The sequence below is a fragment of the Conger conger genome, chromosome 9 (assembly GCF_963514075.1).
Source record: "Conger conger chromosome 9, fConCon1.1, whole genome shotgun sequence".
Lineage (NCBI taxonomy): Eukaryota > Metazoa > Chordata > Actinopteri > Anguilliformes > Congridae > Conger > Conger conger.
This window is the reverse complement of record NC_083768.1, coordinates 5,966,488-5,992,977: the sequence shown is the minus strand read 5'-3', so window position 1 is coordinate 5,992,977 and position 26,490 is coordinate 5,966,488. Positions and strand designations below refer to the sequence as shown.

The 26,490-nt window shown below is 48.0% G+C and overlaps 1 protein-coding gene across 1 annotated transcript in view; it reads left to right on the top strand.

Moving 5' to 3' along the window:
* Positions 1 to 26,490, top strand: part of LOC133137357 (double-stranded RNA-specific editase B2-like) — a 77,032-nt gene that overhangs the window by 22,313 nt on the left and 28,229 nt on the right. Inside the window, exons 2-3 of the mRNA XM_061255583.1 lie at positions 24,997 to 25,071; positions 25,292 to 26,253. Of these exons, the coding sequence (XP_061111567.1) occupies positions 24,997 to 25,071; positions 25,292 to 26,253 (1,037 nt within the window). The remainder of the gene's footprint in view (positions 1 to 24,996; positions 25,072 to 25,291; positions 26,254 to 26,490) is intronic.

Here is a 26,490-nt window from a genome sequence, read left to right as displayed (position 1 = left end):
GGGCCTGGATCCATTCTGGGTCTCGTGAGGATGGGTAAAAATGAGTGATCCCTGAATTAACCCTGTGCACCGCCGTCTCTTCCAGGGCTGGCAGTAATCACCGCCGCCGAAAACTACGAATCCCAGGGTGCACTTCACCTCGCAACCAGGGGAGTGCGCCTGCCGCGCGCGCAGTTCCTACGGCTGCGTAATTAACGAGGTCACGACGAGAGATTGTTTCTAATTAGCGGGGTCACGGTGTGAGACGCCCGATTTCCTGAGTCTGTCGCTCTGTTTGTGTGCTCCCCGGTGAAAAATCCCGCTATGACCAGCTTTAAATTACCGTCTACCAGCTGTTTCAAAACATAGCTTGAGCTGGTCAAACCGTGTTGAGTAGTTGAGTATGGAGCTGGTCAAAAACCTAGCTTGAGCTATTCCTGTGTTTCAGGTGTCTCCTAACTGCAATGAACATCTTAGATAGGACTAATCTAACGAGAAATTACAGGGGGGGGACGGGGAGAGGTGCAGCCTGAAGAGGCGAGTCTTGAGGTCTGTCCCTGAATTATTACAACGTAAGAAACAATATTCCCCTGATTTCAGGACCCCTGAAGGTGACACCTCCCGTGTCTGACAGGAAAGAATTTGTGGGAGGAAAGCGCGTGTGAGGGTGGGGGGGGTGGGTGAGAGACTCTATTCCACACCCCCAAACCTGCAATCTTCTGCTCTGTGCAGGTTCTGCTCGGAGCGACCCGCTGGGCCTCCGAATGCCTATTAGCCCACGCGTGGGTCTCTCCTCACACCGGGGCGGGAGATTAATCCAGTCAGTTAGGCAATAATAACGCCGAGGCTCCACCTCCCGGGGGAGAGTTTCGAGAACGGGGGGAAAAAAATGGGATTGTCGCCCGGCGGATTTTGGCGGATTACGCGTTTTGGCGGCGTGGTTCTGGAATGGACGACGCCTGCCTGAAATGGAGTCGGGAGACAGCGGCACTGCTGTTGTGTGTGAATTACGCGGTGGGATTAGTAACGTGCAAAGACTTCATGCCCCGGGGTGATATTATCGGAGCCAGGCTCAAACTGTGTTCATAAAGAGTCTGAGAGTTAAGGCCCGTCCACAACAAGACCGATAACTACAACCATAACAATGCCTGTCCACACTGATGAGCACAACACCTGGGTGAAGCACGGCAGCCATTTTACACCAGACCGCTCACCGCACACCAGCTGAGGTGGAGAGGGAGAGAACGGCGTTTTTGCCAATTTAATCAGGGGGATGATTAGATGGCAGGTTGTACAGTAACAAGGGATCAATCGCAGGAAATAGGGCAGCCTGTAGCGTAGTGGTTAAGGTAAATGACTGGGACACACAAGGTCGGTGGTTCTAATCCCAGTGTAGCCACAATAAGATCCGCACAGCTGTTGGGCCCTTGAGCAAGGCCCTTAACCCTGCATTGCTCCAGGGGAGGATTGTCTCCTGCTTAGTCTAATCAACTGTACGTCGCTCTGGATAAGAGCATCTGCCAAATGCCAATAATGTAATGTAATGTAAAAATAACTAAATGCATTGTGCAGGTTACCGTTGAGGTATTAAAAGTACCGGCTAAATCACCTGTGCATTCCAAGGTCACAGTGGGCCTTAGCGGTGGTCCAGCGCGATACTCCACAACCATCTTTCTTCTTACATCCGGACTGCCTATGTTAAGTGTGGTTGTGTGCGTTGTCTTGTACATTTTTTCCTGAAGTAGACTGGCCTTTTAAATCTTTCCGGAATAACACGGAAGGTCATAGCTGATGATAGCGGATAGTTTCCGTGGCCCTGAGAGGGCCAATTAGGGGCTTGGACTGCAGAGACATTTTCAAATCAAGTCTTAAGAGGCCTCGGTTTAAACCGACATTTTATGATTTGCAAAGTGACGCAACAAAAAAAGCAGAAGCTACTATAAAAGGCTTGTAAGATTATAGATTTGTATGGCGGTGAAATCCAATTGGTTGGGGTTGCGGTGTGTGGGGGGGGGGGGGGCAGGGGTTATATTTAATTGCTGTGGCATTTTCAGAATATTTTCTTTTCTTTTTGGTCCTTGAGTGGGTGGTTTGGAATATATTCAGTACAATTTGAGGTCCAGTTTGAACTGACTGGGACAAACCGGTTCCCATTCATAAAAGAAAAAAACCTTAAAAAAATACATAACTATCAATGTCAGTGAATATATTTTACAGTACGTACAAAAGGCCTGAAAAACTGAACACACCCTGTAGAGCTGGGTTCTGTAGTTGTACCTGGCATCAATCCTTTTCAGATTCATTATGGGACTTGTAGTACCTCTGGGGCAGTGGTGTATAAAATATAGCCTACTGCCCCTATGAGGATAATCTCATTTGCATTTCTTCTGCGCTGTTTTCATAATATAAGACACTATATCATATTTGTAAATGGTTGGCATTTATATAGCGCCTTTATCCAAAGCACTGTACAATTGATGCTTCTTATTCACCCATTTATACATGCACTCACACACCAATGGCGATTAGCTACCATGCAAGGCACCAACCAGCTTGTCAGGAGCAATTGGGGGTTAGGCGTCTTGCTCACGGACACTTCGACACACCCATGGGATCCAACCGGCAAACCTTCAACTGCCAGACGACTGCTCTTACCTCCTGAGCCAATGAGACGACTGCTCTCACCTCCTGAGCCAATGAGACGACTGCTCTTACCTCCTGAGCCAATGAGACGACTGCTCTCACCTCCTGAGCCAATGAGACAACTGCTCTTACCTCCTGAGCCAATGAGATGATTGCTCTTACCTCCTGAGCCAATGAGACGACTGCTCTCACCTCCTGAGCCAATGAGACGACTGCTCTCACCTCCTGAGCCAATGAGACGACTGCTCTTACCTCCTGAGCCAATGAGACAACTGCTCTTACCTCCTGAGCCAATGAGATGATTGCTCTTACCTCCTGAGCCAATGAGACGACTGCTCTCACCTCCTGAGCCAATGAGACGACTGCTCTCACCTCCTGAGCCAATGAGACGACTGCTCTTACCTCCTGAGCCAATGAGACGACTGCTCTCACCTCCTGAGCCAATGAGACGACTGCTCTTACCTCCTGAGCCAATGAGACGACTGCTCTTACCTCCTGAGCCAATGAGACGACTGCTCTTACCTCCTGAGCCAATGAGACGACTGCTCTTACCTCCTGAGCCAATGAGACGACTGCTCTTACCTCCTGAGCCAATGAGACGACTGCTCTTACCTCCTGAGCCAATGAGACGACTGCTCTTACCTCCTGAGCCAATGAGACGACTGCTCTTACCTCCTGAGCCAATGAGACGACTGCTCTCACCTCCTGAGCCAATGAGACAACTGCTCTCACCTCCTGAGCCAATGAGACGACTGCTCTCACCTCCTGAGCCAATGAGACGACTGCTCTTACCTCCTGAGCCAATGAGACGACTGCTCTCACCTCCTGAGCCAATGAGACGACTGCTCTTACCTGCTGAGCCAATGAGACGACTGCTCTTACCTCCTGAGCCAATGAGACAACTGCTCTTACCTCCTGAACCAATGAGATGACTGCTCTTACCTCCTGAGCCAATGAGACAACTGCTCTTACCTCCTGAGCCAATGAGACGATTGCTCTTACCTCCTGAGCCAATGAGACGACTGCTCTTACCTCCTGAGCCAATGAGACGACTGCTATCACCTCCTGAGCCAATGAGACGACTGCTCTCACCTCCTGAGCCAATGAGACGACTGCTCTTACCTTCTGAGCCAATGAGACAACTGCTCTTACCTCCTGAGCCAATGAGACGACTGCTCTTACCTCCTGAGCCAATGAGACGACTGCTCTAACCTCCTGAGCCAATGTCGGCCCCTACATTGCTCTGGTAGGGGAATGTCCCCTGCTTACTCTAATCAACTCTTAAGTCCCTTTGGATCAAAGTGTCAACTAAATGACAGGTTAGTAGCACTGCCGTCTCACAGCAAGGAGGTCCTGGGTTTGAATCCCGGTCAGCCGGGGCCTCTCTGTGTGGAGTTTGTATGTTCTCCCCGTGTTCGTGTGGGTTTCCTCCCACAGTCCAAAGACATGCAGGTTAGACTGATTGGAGAGTCTAAATTGCCCGTGGGTATGAGTGTGTGCCCTGTGATGGACTGGCGACCTGTCCAGGGTGTATTCCTGCCTTTCACCCAATGTATACTGGGATAGGCTCCAGCCCCCCTGCGACCCTGTTCAGGATAAGCGGGTTCAGATAATGGATGGATGGAGGAAGTGTGCAAGCCAACACAGTCCCTCATCGCTGTTGTATAGTTCACCATCTTGGAATTTGCTTGATATTAATGAAGTATTTCGGTTTTCATAAATTGCCACCCCCGCTTAGAAACGGTTGGCTAATCACCCAAAGCCCGAAATAGATTTGAACAGAGAAAGGCTGAAGATGACAGAGAATCTCTTAGCGGAATTGCCTCTGTACAGTTGGCAAACAAGAAGCATTTTTGCATTCCATTTTTCATGGCTGGTTTACAGGGGGTACTGCTTCAAAGCCGACAGCCCCGGCTGATCTGTGGGCGATGCAGTGCAGTGAACCACGGCTTGTATTCTGGCAGGGTTAATTTTCCGCGCGTTATACCCGATACGGCTTACAGACTGTGACCCCGGGAGGAACCGACGGACCACTTGCAGCATTCACTGCGCTGATTAAATATTCTTCATTTGCTCTGTGGATAGTTCTGACTCGTGTGAGCACGTTTTTAAAAATGTTTGGATCCTGGGGAAAAAATAAAGACGGCAGTAGACAGATAATTTAGAGACGGCTTCTGGTACAGAAGTCACGTCGTACCGAGAATGCCGGCGCCTAACATCTCCGTTCAGTCATTATGGTGTTTTTAGAGAGTGCTTGAATATAATTTCCCATCTTTTTTTGGTTCATTATTATCTATCCATTGAGTGACCTCAGTGATAATTCAGTGCACAAAATCCAATTTTCAGTGCATGTTCAGCAGCGTCCTTTATATTTCTGCAGACTGCATGTCTGCTTGTGATATCAAGGCGAAGCTGAACTCAAGCAATCATTCTTTTCTTTGAGATTATTAAATGACTTTACAACTTTGTCTGGAGGTCAGGTGGTTATCAGCCGGCCAATCGGAGCTCTTTTATTTCATTGTGCCTCAGCGAATGGGCATAGTCACAGTCATGTTTGAGGACTGTCTCTCGTTCTTTTGCTTTTAAAAGTTTAATCAAATTGAAAACTCAAACGCCCTGCTTTCCCGCCAGTCAGCTGGGCCAGTTCCGTTTGCCACACCACTGATTCATAGTCTTTATTATTGATGTATCTTCATATCCTGCTCAAATAAAAGCAATATAAAACATTATATACTGCATATTTCATATTCATATCAGTGACTGGCGGTATGCATTGCTATCACATACCTCTCAAAGTGAATCTATTCTAAATTCCATTTTGTGGAAAGTTTAATAGTTGTAAACTCATGAACAGGTTTGATAATGTAATATGAACATATTGTGGGTGTTTTTTTCCGCTGGGCCCGGTAAAGAGGGTTACCCTTGCGTTAAACAACTTGCCAGGTCATGCAGTCGAGTGAAGAATCTTAGAGATGATCGAGTTCAGGCTTGATGCAGTGCTGGGCCCTGTTTCACGAAGCAGGATTACTGAGTTAGCTGGATAACTGCACTGAGTAAAACTCACAAAGCAGGATTACTGCGTTAGCTGGATAACTGCACTGAGTAAAACCCACAAAGCAGGATTACTGAGTTAGCTGGATAACTGCTCTTTACAACCTGGAACCCTCTCAAATCTGGAACATGGACTGAAGTAAAAAGAGCTGTTCCAGGATTTACTCAGTGCAGTTATCCAGCTAACTCAGTAATCCTGCTCTGTGGGTTTTACTCAGTGCAGTTATCCAGCTAACTCGGTAATCCTGCTTTGTGGGTTTTACTCAGTGCAGTTATCCAGCTAACTCAGTAATCCTGCTTTGTGGGTTTTACTCAGTGCAGTTATCCAGCTAACTCAGTAATCCTGCTTTGTGGGTTTTACTCAGTGCAGTTATCCAGCTAATTTAGTAATCCAGCTTTGTGGGTTTTTCTCAGTGCAGTTATCCAGCCAAACCCCAGTCCTGGCGGGCCGCAGTGTCTGCAGGTTTAACTCCAGTCCTGGAGGGCTGCAGTGTCTGCGGGTTTAACTCCAGTCCTAGAGGGCCGCAGTGTCTGCAGGTTTAACTCCAGTCCTGGAGGGCCGCAGTGTCTGCAGGTTTAACTCCAGTCCTGGAGGGCCGCAGTGTCTGCAGGTTTAACTCCAGTCCTGGAGGGCCGCAGTGTCTGCAGGTTTAACTCCAGTCCTGGAGGGCTGCAGTGTCTGCAGGTTTAACTCCAGTCCTGGAGGGGCCGCAGGGTCTGCAGGTTTAACTCCAGTCCTGGAGGGCCGCAGTGTCTGCAGGTTTAACTCCAGTCCTGGAGGGCTGCAGTGTCTGCAGGTTTAACTCCAGTCCTGGAGGGCCGCAGTGTCTGCAGGTTTAACTCCAGTCCTGGAGGGCCGCAGTGTCTGCAGGTTTAACTCCAGTCCTGGAGGGCTGCAGTGTCTGCGGGTTTAACTCCAGTCCTTGGGGGCTGCAGTATCTGCAGACAAAAAAAAGCTTTGGTGTGAAAACACACAAGGATTACAATTTTATCAATTTTATGGAATATATAATTTAGGACGTGTTCATACGGTAATCAAGACCTGACTAAATAGTTTTGATTCCAGCTCGTCTCTAAACCTGTGACGCGTTGAGACGGACCTCTGATTAACTTGAGCCAGGAGAGCAGCAGTGAGCCATCACAGATAGAAGTGGTAAGAGATCAGCATTAAACATTATTTACTCTGGAAAGATATTTTTTGGTGGTCGGGGGGGGGCTCTGAAAAGCCCTTCCTCAGCTTTATTAATGACACTACAAGACGAGGGAGATTGATACACACACATTATGAAGCCCCGGGGCTGTTTGCTGAGGAAGGTAATGAACACCAATCATTATGGGTGTATGTGTGTGTATACTGTGTGTGTGTGTGTGTACAGTCTAAAGTCCTGGTTCAATCAAACCCCAACGTGCGTTCTGCCTGCAGAAATCAACACAGAATGCCCACATATACTACATGATGATAATAATATTAATATTGATATTAATAATAATAATAATAATAATAATAATACAAACTACTGTTTTGACCAATGTACGTGGTAGCAATATTGCCTTCAGCTGGAATTGACACCGTTCAGACAAACAACACTTTCACTTCACTTTCATATTCAGTTTTAATAACTTTATACTTTTATATTTTTCATTTGTATGATTAAGTCTTTTTACATATTGCCTACTTTGATTTCATCTGTCTCTAGGGGTTAGTCCAGCGTACGCTCTTCTTTCCTTTCCCTTCAGTCATTTCAGTGAAGAGGCATTTTAGTCTGTGAACGCTGTGCATAAGCCTTGAGAATCGGCTTAAAATCTGATAAAATAACAAAGACCGTTCGTTGCCTTCCTAAATGAATTGTGAGTGATGTGCTCAAAGAAATAAACTAATCAAAAAAGAGCTAAATCTGGGGTGGGATTTTTGTGCAGCGCTTTACAACAGTGCGTTTGCAGTGTCTCTGATTTTTGGCAGTTTTGGTCTCGCTTGACATGAAATTTAAGTGTAGTAGGCACTAAAGAATCAGGCCATCGGTGAATGAGTTTCAAAAACGTTCAATCAACTTTGCATTGGAAAAGCATCTTTCCTGAAATTTGTTCTGGCAACTTTACATTAAAAGTTGTAAATACATTGTTTGGCGTGCATTATTATCACAATCACGCTGTTTCATCAAACTACAGTGTGAAAACAAGGTGTCTAATTACAGCAGGTCACAGCACAGACATGGATTCACTCCTTAACTAAATATAAAAAAATAAAAAAAAACATTATTTGTTTTAATTAAGACTCAGTTTAGAGATAAAATCGAAGCCATTAATTACATGTTCTGCCTCAGATGAGTTATGATTTTGGTTTGTTTGGCCTTGCCGTTCAGAGCTGACTCGGTCTGCGGCATGCTAATACTCACGTGTTTTTGGCTGGAATTCAGAGCATTGATTCAGTGCTCGATTACTTAATGAGACCACGCGGCTCGTCTGCCTTAGACAAAGCACATTTAATTAGCCCACCGCCTGAAAAGTGCGCACTTGTCTCTGTAGACTCTGAAATAATGATAAATGTGCTTTAAGTCGTGTTTTCTAATTAGTCTACTGAGTGTGCAGGAAACCGCGGGCCGGGTAAATAACAAACATATTTTTCCAATTATTTTCAGATTAAGTTTGGTTAAGCCCTTGTTTTTCTTGTTGAAAATGACCCACAGCAAGCCAGGGAAGGCTGACAGGCAGAATGATATCCTGATATAGATATGAAGATCCAGGCCTGCCTTATGTCATCGCAGGGTGCCGTTCTGGCGGGTGTTTTGCAGTCTAACTGCTGTTCACTTTGTCTGTTGGTGTGAGAAATTAATTGATCCTGCTGTTGGACAGCCACAGAAGCTTAATCATAAGTTGACAACATGGTCACCTAACTTGGATGTGGTTTTACAATGTTTTGGTGTGGCTTAAAATACCTCTGGAAATAGTTGAGTAACATTTTAAATAGATTTTAAATAAATAACGTTTGTCCTGTGTGTTTTATGTTTGCATATGTAGTATTTTTCACGTGTATATTTTGTACAGCACATTGGTACAACTATTTATTGTAAAACTGAATCAGTGTGTTCATTTGTGTACATAAATAATACATCTGTAAACGGCACAAATCCACGACGGTATGTTAAAGTTTTACAATGCTATTATCCTGGCTAATTGACTGCCTGCTTCTTCGGGCTGTGCGAGGGTGGGTTTTAATTCGTCCCAGCATTCATCATACCGTATTTCCCATGTCCTGCCAATAACGTTGTAATCCTACATCAATATTTATGCGCGTATAATGAAGTGCGGAACAGCCAGTGTTTTGGTACGTGAGTGAATTATGTATGGCGCTTGGCGGAGTTACCCAGAGTGCTCGGCGGTGTCGGGTGCGTGCGAGGCGGATGGCGGAGGGAGAAGCTGTCGGGCCCGGACAGGGTCTGCGCGGCCGTATCCTCCTCTCTGTCACAAACGCTCTCTCCTCTGTGGGACGTGCGACTGCCGATGCATCATTCATATCCGCTGGCAAACTTTCACTCTTAATTATCTGTGCGTGCGTGAGGTCAGAGGTCAGAGGTCAGGACCCTCCTGTTGTACACAGCAAACTAACATCCGTGTTATTCAACTCTCTCTCTCTCTCTAGAGAGAGAGAGAGAGAGAGAGAGAGAGAGTACATTTTACTCTGATAGAGTTGCCTATATCTGATTGCGTTTTGACTGAACAGTGCAAATGTACAGTATATTGGCTGACATAACACATGACACAACAGCTGTCACCAGGTGGCATAACAGACGATGTCAGGTTTACTGTCATACTTTTTATTGGCAAATGTTGTGGCAGATGTTACTTTCGTGAAGGTTTATAAAAGTACGACACTTATGTCATTTTGACATAGCCTGACATCATCTGGTATGCCACCTCGTGACAGCCGCTATGTGGTGTGTATGACAGTGTTGCGTCGGCCTGAGTGGAGGTGTGTACGCTGTGAACGGCGCGATTGCTGAAGTTGTGCTTCTCGTGTGAGCAGCGGGGACTAAAAATACACTGAACCTTCTTAGGGGTTCAGCCTCAGAGTTCCTCTTGGATCTTAAAGGTACATTAGGAAAGATTTCTGTGTCAAAACATTGTTACAAGACCATTATAAATCCCTTCCTATCATTGAAAAAGGCTCAGTGACATGTTGACTCACCCTCTGCCTGTGTTTATAGCTCATTGGTTGGAAATTGGTTCTAATTGCCGCAGCCAATGGCGTTTCAATGTCAGCACATTCATAGAGAAGGGGGAGGGATAAACAGTGTTGTGGTTTGAAGGTGTTTGTTGCTGCAGTTCCTCTCTTGGCTGTTAGAAGTCCGAAATTACCCATTGTACCTTTAAGTCTTAAAATGGACTGGAAGCTAACGTAAGGAGGCTAAGATAGGGGGGGGATGTGATCCTTCTTTTTAGTGCCAGTGAGACTCTCGCCTGAACTAACCTTGAGCATGAGAGGAGTGACTGTTTAACAGGGCGTGAAGGGAACTGAGGTGGTCTAAACGAGAACCTGATAAACGCGCATATTATTTGGGGTGGGGGTGGGGTTAGTCCAGGGTACACTCTTCTTTTCTTTCACTTCAGTCATTTCAGTGAAGAGGCATTTCAGTCTGTGAACGCTGTGCATAAGCCTTGAGAATCGGCTTAAAATCTGAAAATCTGAAAATAACAAAGACCATTCTTTGCCCTCCTGAATGAATTGTGAGGGATGTGCTCAAAGAAATAAACTAATCAAAAAAGACCAAAATCTGGGGTGGGATTTTTGCTCAGCGCTGTGTCACCGTGCGTTTGCAGTGTCTCTGGGTATTGTTTTTGTTTTTTTTCATATGAGGAAACGGGACAGTTTCGATTTTGAGAGCACTGAGAGGTATACACTGCTGAACTGCAGGCAGAAGGGAGGATAATGGGGCTCGTTTTTCTCTCTGGCTGTTGAGTGCGTGAAGGAGGCTCTCTGGGACAGACACTGGCCTGCAGACTCAGACTCGTAATCCCATCGCTGTCAGAGCTGGAGTCTGTTTATTCCACAGACTGGAGGGAAAATGTGGACCCAGCGCCAGTTACGTCAGCCACTGACTATCCACGGGCTCCTGAAAAGCGTTTTTCAAGCCCGGGATGTCTAGTTTACTGGCGCCCGCCATTTTGTACAGTTTGGAGCCAGACACTGCGCAAGTGCCTGAGAGAGAGAGAGACGCAAACTGTACCTGATTCGTCCACAAAGTATTGCTGTATTGTCCTAATAACACAATAACTTGTCGGCATATGGGGAGTTATTAGATTAATTTAAAAAACACAGATTGCGACAACATTTTGTTGTAGAAGAAAAAAAAAAAAAGATTGACTTTGTATTTTGATCGCCATTGTACCATTGACTTTACATTGAAAACGGGTCTGAATGACCTACACTGGACAACCGCAGTCGTGCTAGTGAGTACCGTCTGACCAGGGAATTGGCCGCTTGGTTTATTCTGCAGCTCAGGTAAACTCATGACCTGTTAAAATCCTCCTCGGGCTCTGGGGCAACAGCGCCCCCAGTCTGTGGGAGGACTAAAAGTGCCCGTGGGAATGTTACAATAAACTACATGGAGAAAACCATTGGAAATGAACAGCTGTCTTCCTTGTCATTAATGTTAAAGGGTACCTGTACTCAAAATGAGCATATACCTAGATATGTTCAATATATTATGAAAATAACTTTCCCCATTCTCGAAAAGCTAAATAAGTCATGCATAATTACATATTTCATTTATTTTATCGGACTATGTCGATCCCGTGACACTTCCGTGAGCAGACATATTGCTGAATAATTGACGTGAAGTCGGTGTCAGCTCAAACCGGAAATTCATTCATTCATTATCCTAACCCACTTATCCTGAACAGGGTCGCAGGGGGCCTGGAGCCTATCCCAGCATACATTGGGGCGAAAGGCAGGAATACACCCTGGACAGGTCGCCAGTCCATCGCAGGGCACACACACCATTCACTCACACACTCATACACTCATACCTATGGGCAATTTAGACTCTCCAATCAGCCTAACCTGCATGTCTTTGGACTGTGGGAGGAAACCCATGCAGACACGGGGAGAACATGCAAACTCCGCACAGAGAGGCCCCGGCCGACCGGGATTCAAACCCAGGACCACCTTGCTGTGAGGCGGCAGTGATTACCCACTGCACCATCCGTGCCGCCTAAAACTTCGACTGGTTATTTGTGTGAACCACTGAAGCAGAATTATGCCCATATAGTGCTCGGGTGGAGAAAGCGACGGGCCAGAGGATGACGTTACGGGATGGCGTTACGGGATGACGTTGCGGGATGGCGTTACGGGATGACGTTACGGGATGACGTTGCGGGATGGCGTTACGGGATGACGTTACGGGATGACGTTGCGGGATGACGTTACGGGATGACGTTACGGGATGAGGTTACGGGATGAGGTTACGGGATGGCGTTACGGGATGACATTACGGGATGGCGTTACGGGATGACGTTACGGGATGACGTTACGGGATGACGTTACGGGATGAGGTTACGGGATGACGTTGCGGGATGACGTTACGGGATGACGTTGTTACGGGATGAGGTTACGGGATGAGGTTACGGGATGAGGTTACGGGATGACGATACGGGATGAGGTTACGGGATGAGGTTACGGGATGACGTTACGGGGTCACGGGGTCGCTCACAGGGGTCACGTGAAACACACATCGGCTCCTGGCTCACGACCGCACACATTCAGCAACACGTCTGCTCGCTGAAGTGTAACGGGTCCGGCGTAGTCCGATAAAATAAATGAAATGCGCCGTTATCCGTGACTTATTTAGAACGGGAAAAGTTATTTTTATGACCTATTGAACAGATCTAGGCATATGCTCATTTAGGGTACAGCAAACGATGCCTTGAATCGTCTATACGTTGTAGAAGGCTGGGCGACTTAATCGTAACATAACGCCGGGCCGTCCTGTAGCGTAGTGGTTACGGTATAAATAAAATAAAATAAAATAAATTAAAATAAAATAAAATAAAATAAAATAAAAAAGGCCTGTAGCGTAGTGGTTAAGGTAAATGACTGGGACACGCAAGGTTTGGGGTTTGAATCCCGGTGTAGCCACAATAAGATCCGCACAGCCGTTGGGCCCTTGAGCAAGGCCTGCATTTCTCCAGGGGAGGATTGTCTCCTGCTTAGTCTAAACAACTGTACGTCGCTCTGGATAAGAGCGTCTGCCCAATGCCAATAATGTAATGTAATAACATGTTACTGCTTCAGTTCGCTCTCTGTTTTCATAAGGCTTTTGAAACCCGATTCACGTCCGTTAAGAAAGGAACGTTGTGTGTGCTCCTGTGAGATAGGTTTGTCCCGAGGCTTAGAGGATGAATTACTGAACATCACTATTACCGTGCTGCTACACCGCGGTGGATAAATTCCCTTTTAAATTGGGTTGAGCGGAGCTATTCTCACCAAGTCTAGCAGCTTTGTGAAACGCTGCCTGGTTTGTATTGTGTGCGATTCTACCTCTGAAATTGCTTTTTATTTATTTTTTACAGTGAAAGTGGGTGTGTTGTTCTTTACAGCCCTGCTTCCACTTGGTGGTTGTCCTTAACTCTGACTTCCGAATAATTACACGAGTTCCTTTTCTTTCAGTGCAAACGCACGTTTTCATTCGTTTTGGCGGATGTGGCTGACCAAACTGTGTTTTGTTGCATTTTATCCAAAATCAAGGTCACATTGCATGAATCCAGTCTTTAACAAAGGGCCCTTTGCTGCAAAATTGTCTGTCATTTTTAGTAAATGGTAAATGGTTGGCATTTATATAGCGCCTTTAGCCAAAGCGCTGTACAATTGACGCTTCTCATTCACCCGTTCATATACACACACACACACACACCAACGGCGATAGGCTGCCATGAAAGGCAACAATCAGCTGGTCAGGAGCAAATGGGGGTTAGGTGTCTCAGGGCAGCACCCCCAGGGCAGCATATCTAAATAGTCATCATACATTTACATTTTTGTCATTTGGCAGACGCTTTTAATCCATAGCGATTTACAAGTGCATAGGTTCTTCCACAAATCACATCCATAACTAGTGCATATACATGAAGTGTTGTGTAATGTGTTTAAATAGTGATATTTAAATTGCATCAGGCTGTCGTTTCTTGAGTTAATTGAAGTTTTTAAACTGTTTCACATTCTAATCAGATAATTGCTAGAACATGGTTAAATTTGACTGATGTGTGTAATATTTCGCTGCTGAAAAAGATGCAATTGTTGAATACAGCACTGTATGTGTTCTTATTATGCTTACATGGAAAGAACAATATATATACAATAACAATAATATACCAAAACATATATATTTGATATGTTTTGGTTGTTCATAATATCACACAGACTCCAACAGTATTACCTTTCAGCCCTCCGAACCATCAAAGGTTCTGGGAAATATTAACAAAGAAAGCAATGAGGGCTTATTAATTGTCTTTTTTTCCACAATAAGCGTAAATGCATAAATAATGTACACATTCTGTGTGTCTTATTCTTGGAATTTGGCAGTGAGATCCTTGTGTGAAAAAGCTTTAAGTTTAAGTTCTGTGTCGATGGTTCCCCCGTTGCCTGGTGACAGAGGGCGCAACAGTCATTATTTGGAATGTTTGAGAATTCTCAACCTTGCTGATGTTGTCAAGGAGACATGGAATGATTCCACACAGACAGCAAATGTGAAGGGACAGATGCACACTCACACACACACACACAAACACAACCCTTTTTTAAACCGTCTGCTTCTCTGTCTGTCTTAGGTGAGCAGAGCAGGCAGGGTGGCATAACCTAGCAGCTGATGGGTGACTTACAGCCCCCACACCTGGTCCTTAATCTCAAAATAAATTAATTCAAAGCAATTGCAAAATAATTAAAGGGAGAAAGACGATGGCTGTTCAGCACCCACCCACTTAGACCCCAAAAACACGTCATCACATTGGGTCACACAGCCAATCAAATAACTACAGGACTGGAAACCTGTCACAGAGAACGTCACATAAAAGTGTGATGCCTAAAATTCCCCCATTAAAAGTCATGTGTAAATAATGTGTTATTCAACTGACGCTTTTATCCAAAGTGATTTACAGTTGGATTAGTCTAAGCAGGGGACTATCCCCCCTGGAGCAATGTGGGGTCAAGAGCCCAACAGCTGTGCAGATCTTGTCGTGGCCACACCGGGGCTTGAACCACCAACCGTCCGGGTCCCGGTCATGCACCTTACCTACTAGGCTACAGGCTGCTAAGCCTGTTTGTGTGTTAGCACTTTTTAGAGACACAGTCTTGTTAACGGTTTTCCCAGAGAAGGACTGTACTACCTCCACCCGACTGGTTTAAAAGCACTGGTGTACCTGTTCCTGCCCCCACCCAACTGGTTTAAAAGCACAGGTGTACCTGTTCCTGCCTCCACCAGACTGGTTTAAAAGCACAGGTATGCCTGTTCCTGCCAGACTGGTTTAAAAGCACGGGTGTGCCTGTTCCTGCCTCCACCAGACTGGTTTAAAAGCACAGGTGTACCTGTTCCTGCCTCACATCGCACACGCCTCACACTGCTGTAGAAAAGAGCCCAGAGCTTGCTGTAGGGGTAAACACCGGGTACAGATCTTCCCCTCTCCCCAAAGCCACACGCTCACCTTTTCACATCCCCTGCTGAGAGTTTAACATTTCCTCCTGTTCCCTCACGTTCATAAACATTACATTATTGGCATTTGGCAGACGCTCTTATCCAGCGCGATGTGCAGTTGATTAGACTAAGCAGGAGACAGTCCTCCCCCTGGAACAATGCAGGGTTAAGGGCCTTGCTCAAGGGCCCAACGGCTGTGCGGATCTTGTTGTGGCTACACCGGGGATTATTATTATTCCATTTAACCACTATGCTACAGGCCTCCCCCACAGCATCGCAGCTGGGATTATCAGAAACGTAAGACCTGAGCTCTATCGACAGTTCACTTCACCTTCAGCTTTAGCAATCTGTGAAACTGTGTACAGTTTTACAAGCAGCATTTTTGCAGATTGCTAATTGGCTTGGGGTTTGCATTTTATATACAGCTTCTATTTTATGCTTAGAACTGTAGAACCTCGTATTGCCCAAAACTCCACTGAAACTCTTCTGAGAGAGAGAGAGAGATGCAGTCGGTGATGTAAGGGGTTTTTTTAACTCCTCTGTGATTTCTGTTCCTTTCTTTTATTCATTTGCGTGTTTTTTGCTCTTCACAATGAACACACAACCATACATACTTTGATATTTTTCATAGGTTTAACAAGAGAATATGTAATGTGTTTATATATATGTATATATATATATATATATGTATATAGATACGCTCATGAAATGACAAATATAAACATGTATACATATTCATAGATGTGGCCTCATTTAGCCTGCTGGTGTGTACGCTGTGAACGGTGCGATTGCTGAAGTTGTGCTTCTCGGGGACTAAAAATACATTGAACCTTTTTGGGCTTCAGCCTCAGAGTTCCTCTTGGATCTTAAAGGTACAATTACAAGATTTTTGCGTTAAAGCATAGACATAGACCAATGTAAATCCCTTCCTATCATTGAAAAAGGCTCACTGACATGTTGACTCGCCCTCTGCCCGTGTTTATAGTCCTTATATTCGAGTTTCCAAATATGCAGTTGATGGGCCGACACTCGTTAAATTAAATTGGTTCTAATTGCCACAGCCACTTTTCACCGTCAGCGCGTTCACAGAGAAGGGGGAGGGATAAACAGTGTTGTGGTTTGAGGGGGAGGGATAAACAGTGTTGTGGTTTGAGGGGGAGGGATAAACAGTGTTGTGGTTTGAGGGGGGAGGGATAAACAGTGTTGTGGTTTGAGGGGGAGGGATAAACAGTGTTGCGGTTTGAGGGGGAGGGATAAACAGTGTTGTGGTTTGAGGGGGAGGGATAAACAGTGTTGTGGTTTGAGGGGGAGGGATAAACAGTGTTGTGGTTTGAGGGGGAGGGATAAACAGTGTTGTGGTTTGGGGGGGAGGGAGAAACAGTGTTGCGGTTTGAGGGGGAGGGAGAAACAGTGTTGTGGTTTGAGGGGGAGGGATAAACAGTTTTATGGTTTGAGGGGGAGGGATAAACAGTGTTGTGGTTTGAGGGGGAGGGATAAACAGTGTTGTGGTTTGAGGGGGAGGGATAAACAGTGTTGTGGTTTGAGGGGGAGGGATAAACAGTGTTGTGGTTTGAGGGGGTGGGATAAACAGTGTTGCGGTTTGAGGGGAGGGATAAACAGTGTTGCGGTTTGAGGGGGAGGGATAAACAGTGTTGTGGTTTGAGGGGGTGGGATAAACAGTGTTGCGGTTTGAGGGGGAGGGATAAACAGTGTTGTGGTTTGAGGGGGAGGGATAAACAGTGTTGTGGTTTGGGGGGGAGGGATAAACAGTGTTGTGGTTTGAGGGGGAGGGATAAACAGTGTTGTGGTTTGAGGGGGAGGGATAAACAGTGTTGCGGTTTGAGGGGGAGGGATAAACAGTGTTGTGGTTTGAGGGGGAGGGATAAACAGTGTTGTGGTTTGAGGGGGAGGGATAAACAGTGTTGCGGTTTGAGGGGAGGGATAAACAGTGTTGCGGTTTGAGGGGGAGGGATAAACAGTGTTGTGGTTTGAGGGGGTGGGATAAACAGTGTTGCGGTTTGAGGGGGAGGGATAAACAGTGTTGCGGTTTGAGGGGGAGGGATAAACAGTGTTGCGGTTTGAGGGGGAGGGATAAACAGTGTTGTGGTTTGAGGGGGAGGGATAAACAGTGTTATGGTTTGAGGGGGAGGGATAAACAGTGTTATGGTTTGAGGGGGAGGGATAAACAGGGTTGTGGTTTGAGGGGGAGGGATAAACAGTGTTGTGGTTTGAGGGGGAGGGATAAACAGTGTTGTGGTTTGAGGGGGAGGGATAAACAGGGTTGTGGTTTGAGGGGGAGGGATAAACAGTGTTGTGGTTTGAGGGGGAGGGATAAACAGTGTTGTGGTTTGAGGGGGAGGGATAAACAGTGTTGTGGTTTGAGGGGGAGGGATAAACAGTGTTGTGGTTTGAGGGGGAGGGATAAACAGTGTTGTGGTTTGAGGGGGAGGGATAAACAGTGTTGTGGTTTGGGGGGGAGGGATAAACAGTGTGGTGGTTTGAGGGGGAGGGATAAACAGTGTTGTGGTTTGAGGGGGAGGGATAAACAGTGTGGTGGTTTGAGGGGGAGGGATAAACAGTGTTGTGGTTTGAGGGGGAGGGATAAACAGTGTTGTGGTTTGAGGGGGAGGGATAAACAGTGTTGCGGTTTGGGGGGGAGGGATAAACAGTGTTGTGGTTTGAGGGGGAGGGATAAACAGTGTTGTGGTTTGAGGGGGAGGGATAAACAGTGTTGTGGTTTGAGGGTGTTTGTCGCTGCTCTACCTCTCTCGACCGCTAGACGTCTGAAATGGCCTATTGTGCCGTTAAGACGCGGAGTGCCTGGCGTTTGCAGTCGAGGAGTGGGACACGGCGGACGTAAGTTCTGTCCATCGCCTTCCTCTGTGCGCAAGCAGTTGTTTGGAATGAGTGATGTCTAAATGATCGACCTGTGTGTGGATCCACCGCTCCCCCGTCTGTCGCGTCTGTAACTGACGTGGTTTCGAACTGACGTTTGAAGGAGCGCAGACATTCCGTTCCCCTAATGCACGTTCTCTCCACCCCCCCCCCCCCCCCTGCTTTTCCCGCTGGTGCCGTCGGCCCGAACCCAGGTCCCGCCACAGGGTCCGCAAGGATTCCTGCTTTCTGTTTTCACCTTAAAATCAGAGAAACCGGGTCAGGCGAGTTAACCACGCAGATGGCAGACTGTAGCATCGTGGCTAAAGTACATAACCGGGACCCGGAAGGTCGGTGGTCCAAGCCACAATGCGATCAGTGCAGCTTTTGGGCCCCTGAGCAAATCCCTTCACCTCGCAGTGCTCCAGAGGGGCTTGCCCCATGATTAGTCTAATCAACTTCAAGTCCCTTTGGATGAAAGCGTCAGATGAATGACTGTAATGTACTGCAGTCGGCTGCTGTAAATGGTTTCATTCGGTGCTGAGCGACTGCGAACATCAGGCCGCAGGGGCCGAGATCTGCGCTCTTACAGCCGCGCGTTCTCTCTGTGTTTCTCAAACTGCGCTGTTGGGAGCGCTGAAGGAGCCGTGGCTCCGGCCTAGGCCAGAGGTTTTTAATGCAGATGTTCCAATATGTTTCATATTTTATTATGGCTGCAGAATGGCGATAGGCCCCGGGCTTAATTACAGTTTACAATGAGGGCCGTCACAAAAGGCCTTCTTCGTTAGCTTTGTAAATTACACCTGTCTGGTGGAGGAGGGCAATATTTCAGTCGTATGAAATTACATTTTCATTATCTTTATGTGCCAGGCCAAGGGAGCATGTGGAACCGAGCATAATCAGCGGTTATGTTGGATGACTCTTTAATCAGCGGTTATGTTGGATGACTCTTTAATCAGCGGTTATGCTGGATGACTCTTTTCCTGTGTTGTCTCGTGGCGCATAATGAATCACTTGCTGCATACATCCACCTTCCCGGCTTCCTCCGGGCCGGAGGCATTAATCGTGCGCACTGTAAGCACAGTCGGGGAGATCGGGGTCCGTTGTGACACGGGGGTCGATTGTTACGCATTGTTTTCTGAGTACAAAATTGGCAGGAACCGGTCCGTTGAAATCCGTGGTGAAAAAGGACATGTATGGGGGGTTGTGCACTGTGACGTACAGCAGGCTAGCTTGTTTCCGACCGCGAAAAAAAACAAAAACATTGGGTCACAATGGACCCCCGTGTCACAAGAGACCCTGATCTCCGATAATTGTGCTGTACGGGATGAAAATGAGACACAGAATGGCTGGAGCTACAGTCTGTGGATGGCTATGAACCAATGATTGCATTCTGCTGTAGAGAGCCATTTTTTGATTGGTTCAAACAAGGCATTGACAGACAGCTTATTGTAGCTCTGCAGCTCCAAAAAGATGTGCTTGTTTAAAGTTATTGTTTGCTTGACAAGAGAAATTGACTTATAATTATAAGTCATTGGCAATATTTCTTGCTGAAATAAATATCCCCCAAAATCCAGGCCAACAAATTGTAGCATTGGTCAATTTGGTCAAAGTTTTCTTAATGAGACTGACCTTGTCTTAGCATCCAGAAAATTCCTCCAGAATCCATCTCTGGGAAGGAGGGGATACTCAGAATTATTTCCTTTTGCTTGTTGCCAGGAAAAGACGCAATCTCCTCAATTTGAAATCCCTGAATTTTCTCCCTGATATTGAATCAACCAGGGTGAAATGTGTTTAGTCAGTGTTGATGTAACATTGACCATTCCGCTGTGTGACCTTTGACCTTGGCTCGAAGCAGTTTGGTCTGTGCACCATGTCTTCATTTTTTACATTTACGTCACCATGAGTCACCAGCAATCCTGACTGTCATTTTGTTCAAGTACTGTATGAAAAATGTTTTCCTCATTTTTGGGGAAAGCTGGCCGTTTTATGATATTTTTATTTTTCCAAATTTGCTTATTATATGTCAACTTTAAACAGGTGCTGCAGACTATATGAATCAGAGGCTTTCAATAACTGTTATAACTATAAATAAAGTATGTTTATTACGTGGTAAAAATCTGGGCCCTGTTTCACGAAGCAGGATTACTGAGTTGCCTGGGTAACTGCACATGGACTGAAGTAGAAAGGAGGTTTTCCGGGTTTTACTCAGTGCAGTTATCCAGCTAACTCAGTAATCCTGCTTTGTGAAACAGGGCCCTGTTCTGGGTTTTACTGAGTACTGTTACCCAGCTAACTCAATAATCCTTCTTTGTCTGTTTTACTCAGTGCAGTTACCCAGCTAACTCAGTAATCCTGCTTTGTGGGTTTTACTCAGTGCAGTTATCCAGCTAACTCAGTAATCCTGCTTTGTGGGTTTTACTCAGTGCAGTTATCCAGCTAACTCAGTAATCCTGCTTTGTGGGTTTTACTCAGTGCAGTTATCCAGCTAACTCAGTAATCCTGCTTTGTGGGTTTTATTCAGTGCAGTTATCCAGCTAACTCAGTAATCCTGCTTTGTGGGTTTTACTCAGTGCAGTTATCCAGCTAACTCAGTAATCCTGCTTTGTGGGTTTTACTCAGTGCGGTTATCCAGCTAACTCAGTAATTCTGCTTTATGGGTTTTACTCAGTGCAGTTATCCAGCTAACTCAGTAATCCTGCTTTGTGGGTTTTACTCAGTGCAGTTATCCCGCTAACTCAGTAACCCTGCTTTGTGAAATGACCCCCGGATACGGAGAGTTGAGTCGATTGAGATCTTCTCTGGGCGTATTGGTACGCGTGTAGTGAGTGTTCGTCCTGGACCGACAGCTTTGTCTGCTGCTTGGGCCGCTTGTCCCCGAGAGAGAGAGAGAGAAATAAAACTTTTGAAACTCTTCTCACTCAGTAAGAAGGCACGCATTTATTATGCTTCAAAGTGCTTTCTTCTTAACACAATTTCGTCCAAAACAGTGGCTTCTGCGCCTGTGTGCGCATTCATCCAGCGACGCTTTCTGGAGCTTCATCAGGCGGGAGTCCCGTCCCAGCGCGATCTCGACGCTTTAATGTGGGTTCCTCCGCGCTCATTAAAATCACTGAGCACTCATGAAAAATATATCAATTACTCAGGCATTCTGCGTAATCTCGAGGAGCACTGAGGAGACGGCACCAAACCGCCTTCTGACGGGAAGAGGCTTTCTGGGGCCCTGCGGTGGAAGTGGGCTGCACCGTGCCAGGTCTGTTGTCCATCCCTTCGTTTCTTTCTTTTGGTTTCCTCCCTCCGTCTCTTTCTCCTCCTGTCGCGGACCCCTCCGTGGGGCTTCCGTCTAAACGCTGTTGATGCGAATCTAGAGTTTTGTGCATCAAGTAAACCTGTATGGAGACGCCTGAAGTTAGAAAATATCACAGAAAAAACGTTCTTATGTTTGGTCAAGCTGGAAAGCTTTTGGTATGGATCAGGAGAAGGTGAGAAGACGGGTGTTGGAATCGGGACAGGGACCTGGGTCACGTGCTTCCGCTAAAGAAAGCCCCGAAACGGGTAGCTGCACTCCAACAAGAGATGCCTCATTTTTTTCCACACATATGCTGGGTCAAGAGTGTTTGGCCACAGGTTGTGTTCATTCTGAACACTTTTGAAATGTTTACGTGTTGGCTACTCAAAATGTTTTTAATATGTCAGTAATTCTCTTTTTTTTTGGTTTCTTATGTTTCCCCATATTCTCCCAATCTGGTAGCCAGTTGTACCCCATCTAATCCAGTTACCCGTGTTAGCTGACAGCCCAGTTCACCCTGTGACCCGGACGGAAAGATCTCGCGATCCTAGAGGCCGACACGCCTTCTCTGAGCCACACGGTCTCTGACCCAGCGCCCGTGACTCAGAGCCCTGCTGTATGATCTCTGACCCAGCGCCCGTGACTCAGAGCCCTGCCCCTGTATGATCTCTGACCCAGCGCCCGTGACTCAGAGCCCTGCCCCTGTATGATCTCTGACCCAGCGCCCGTGACTCAGAGCCCTGCCCCTGTATGATCTCTGACCCAGCGCCCGTGACTCAGAGCCCTGCCCCTGTATGATCTCTGACCCAGCGCCCGTGACTCAGAGCCCTGCCCCTGTATGATCTCTGACCCAGCGCCCGTGACTCAGAGCCCTGCTGTATGATCTCTGACCCAGCGCCCGTGACTCAGAGCCCTGCTGTATGATCTCTGACCCAGCGCCCGTGACTCAGAGCCCTGCTGTATGATCTCTGACCCAGCGCCCGTGACCCAGAGCCCTGCTGTATGATCTCTGACCCAGCGCCCGTGACCCAGAGCCCTGCCCCTGTATGATCTCTGACCCAGCGCCCGTGACTCAGAGCCCTGCCCCTGTATGATCTCTGACCCAGCGCCCGTGACTCAGAGCCCTGCTGTATGATCTCTGACCCAGCGCCCGTGACTCAGAGCCCTGCTGTATGATCTCTGACCCAGCGCCCGTGACTCAGAGCCCTGCTGTATGATCTCTGACCCAGCGCCCGTGACTCAGAGCCCTGCCCCTGTATGATCTCTGACCCAGCGCCCGTGACTCAGAGCCCTGCCCCTGTATGATCTCTGACCCAGCACCCGTGACTCAGAGCCCTGCTGTATGATCTCTGACCCAGCGCCCGTGACTCAGAGCCCTGCTGTATGATCTCTGACCCAGCGCCCGTGGCTCAGAGCCCTGCTGTATGATCTCTGACCCAGCGCCCGTGACTCAGAGCCCTGCTGTATGATCTCTGACCCAGCGCCCGTGACTCAGAGCCCTGCTGTATGATCTCTGACCCAGCGCCCGTGGCTCAGAGCCCTGCTGTATGATCTCTGACCCAGCGCCCGTGACTCAGAGCCCTGCCCCTGTATGATCTCTGACCCTGCTGTAAAAAAAAAACGACAGACCCAATGTGTTGCCAGATCAGTTGTTGAGCCCATTGAAGCGAATGGCTTGCACATTCACTGTGTCAGAATCCACACAGCCCAAGCGCATCTGTAAATGTGTTAAAAATAGCACGTCTCTTTTAGAGTGTGGCACGCTTCTGAATACATTTGCAATACAGTGGTTCGGATGGATACTTCTGAACTATTGAACAACTATTGTGGATTGTTGTGAAGATTGCGGTTTGTCGTAATTATTTACTGACAATTTTCAATGTGTACTAGAAATAATGTTCATGACCATACAACTGATTCTTTGTGAATGGACTGTTCTAATGACCTTGATATGCACTCTTGTGTGCGTCTCTTTGGATAAATCTGTGAAATAAAATGGAGTGTAATTAAATGAAATTAAATTTGTGTTAACAGGAACATACACACCTACAGATTATATTTCTGTGGGCTGGGAAGAGGCAGTCTCTTATTGAGTGAATGACATGTCTGTTTGACTGCAGATAGAGTCAGTGTGCTGTCTGGTGTGTATGTTTGACTGCAGGTAGAGTCAGTGTGCTGTGTGCTGTTTCTGTTTGACTGCAGGTAGAGTCAGTGTGCTGTCTGCTGTTTCTGTTTGACTGCAGGTAGAGTCAGTGTGCTGTTTCTGTCTGACAGCAGGTAGAGTCCGTGTGCTGTTTCTGTTTGACTGCAGGTAGAGTCAGTGTGCTGTTTCTGTTTGACTGCAGGTAGAGTCAGTGTGCTGTTTCTGTTTGACTGCAGGTAGAGTCCGTGTGCTGTTTCTGTTTGACTGCAGGTAGAGTCAGTGTGCTGTTTCTGTTTGACTGCAGGTAGAGTCAGTGTGCTGTTTCTGTCTGACAGCAGGTAGAGTCCGTGTGCTGTTTCTGTTTGACTGCAGGTAGAGTCAGTGTGCTGTTTCTGTTTGACAGCAGGTAGAGTCCGTGTGCTGTTTCTGTTTGACTGCAGGTAGAGTCCGTGTGCTGTTTCTGTTTGACTGCAGGTAGAGTCAGTGTGCTGTTTCTGTTTGACTGCCGGTAGAGTCAGTGTGCTGTTTCTGTCTGACAGCAGGTAGAGTCCGTGTGCTGTTTCTGTTTGACTGCAGGTAGAGTCAGTGTGCTGTTTCTGTCTGACTGCAGGTAGAGTCAGTGTGCTGTGTGCTGTTTCTGTTTGACTGCAGGTAGAGTCAGTGTGCTGTCTGCTGTTTCTGTTTGACTGCAGGTAGAGTCAGTGTGCTGTTTCTGTTTGACTGCAGGCAGAGTCAGTGTGCTGTGTGCTGTTTCTGTTTGACTGCAGGTAGAGTCAGTGTGCTGTTTCTGTCTGACAGCAGGTAGAGTCCGTGTGCTGTTTCTGTTTGACTGCAGGTAGAGTCAGTGTGCTGTTTCTGTCTGACTGCAGGTAGAGTCAGTGTGCTGTGTGCTGTTTCTGTTTGACTGCAGGTAGAGTCAGTGTGCTGTCTGCTGTTTCTGTTTGACTGCAGGTAGAGTCAGTGTGCTGTTTCTGTTTGACTGCAGGCAGAGTCAGTGTGCTGTGTGCTGTTTCTGTTTGACTGCAGGTAGAGTCAGTGTGCTGTTTCTGTCTGACTGCAGGTAGAGTCAGTGTGCTGTGTGCTGTTTCTGTTTGACTGCAGGTAGAGTCAGTGTGCTGTCTGCTGTTTCTGTTTGACTGCAGGTAGAGTCAGTGTGCTGTGTGCTGTTTCTGTTTGACTGCAGGTAGAGTCAGTGTGCTGTCTGCTGTTTCTGTTTGACTGCAGGTAGAGTCAGTGTGCTGTGTGCTGTTTCTGTTTGACTGCAGGTAGAGTCAGTGTGCTGTTTCTGTTTGACTGCAGGTAGAGTCAGTGTGCTGTGTGCTGTTTCTGTTTGACTGCAGGTAGAGTCAGTGTGCTGTCTGCGTTCAACAGCCCTTTCCGCTGCTTCAGTCCTGGGGAGGACGAGGACAGTTTGAGTAAGTAACCCAACTGCGCTCTGCTCTTACTCCATTCAGCTGGTGTGGTCACACGCTCTGTGAGTTAAACAATAAGATCCGCACAGCCGTTGGGCCCTTGAGCAAGGCCCTTAACCCCACATTGTTCCAGGGGGGGATTGTCCCCTGCTTAGTCTAATCAACTGTAAGTCGCTTTGCCTAAAAGCATCAGCTAAAAGGGCGTTTGTGTGCCTCTGCCCAGGTACCAGCAGCGCCGAGGTCAAGGAGAACCGCGATTTCGGGAACATAGGCGACCGCGCCGGCGTCCCCAGGCACTGGCGCTGGGACGCGGCCGGGGGCGGGACTTCCTGTGCGAAGAGGAAGCGGGCGGCGGGGGCGGCGGCGGCGGAGGGGCACAGGAAGCGGGCGGCGGCGGACAGGAAGCGCTGGTGGTGGCGGGCGACGGCGCGCAGCGCGGTGGAGCAGCTGAACGAGCTGCGCCCGGGCCTGCGCTTCGACGTGGTGTCCCAGACCGGCCCCGTGCACGCCCCCGTCTTCAGCGTGCGCGTGGAGGTCGACGGCCTCGTCCACCTCGGCGACGGCCCCACCAAGAAGAAGGCCAAGATGGCCGCCGCGGAGCGCGCCCTGCGGTCCTTCGTCCAGTTGCCCAACGCCTCGGAGGCGCACCTGGCGCTGGGGCCGGGGGAGCTGCCCCTGCTCGACTTCACGTCCGACCGGGAGGGCTTCCCCGAGACCCTGTTCAAGGGGTTCGAGCCGCTGTTGCTCGGCGACGGCCCTCCCCCCCTCCCACGCCTGAGGCCCCCCGCCGAAGGGCCGCCCCCCTCGCCTGCCCTCTGTTGCCGCGGGCGACCGGCCTGCCACGCCCTGGACCTGAGGCGAGGCCTGAAGCCGGGCGGGCGCAGAACGGCGCCCCCTGCTGGGCGGGGGCAGGACAAGACGCCCGTGGGGCTGCTGAACGAGCTCCGGCCTGGCCTGAGGTACGCCTGCCTGGCGGCGGGGGGGCGGGGCCGGGGGGGGCCGAGCTTCGTCATGGCGATACGGGTGGACGGGCGGATCTTCGAGGGCGCGGGGCGCAGTAAGAAGCTGGCGAAGAGCCAGGCGGCGCAGTCAGCCCTCAGGATGCTGTTCAGCCCCCGGCTGCCCCCCCCGGAGAGGACACCCTGCCCCCCACCCAGCCGGAGGAAAGGCCTGCTCTTACCACAGGTGAGCCCAGCCCCCCCCTCAACGATACTAACTGCTTTGGCGCCTACAGGATGATAGTTCTCCAGGAACAGGGTCGGGCAGCCCTGCTCTAGCTGTTGAATGAGGTGTGGCTTTGTTAGGGTTGGAGTGAAAACCTACAGGATGGTAGATCTCCAGGAACAGGGTTGGGCAGCCCTGCTCTAGCTGTTGAATGAGGTGTGCTTTGTTAGGGTTGGAGTGAAAACCTACAGGACGGTA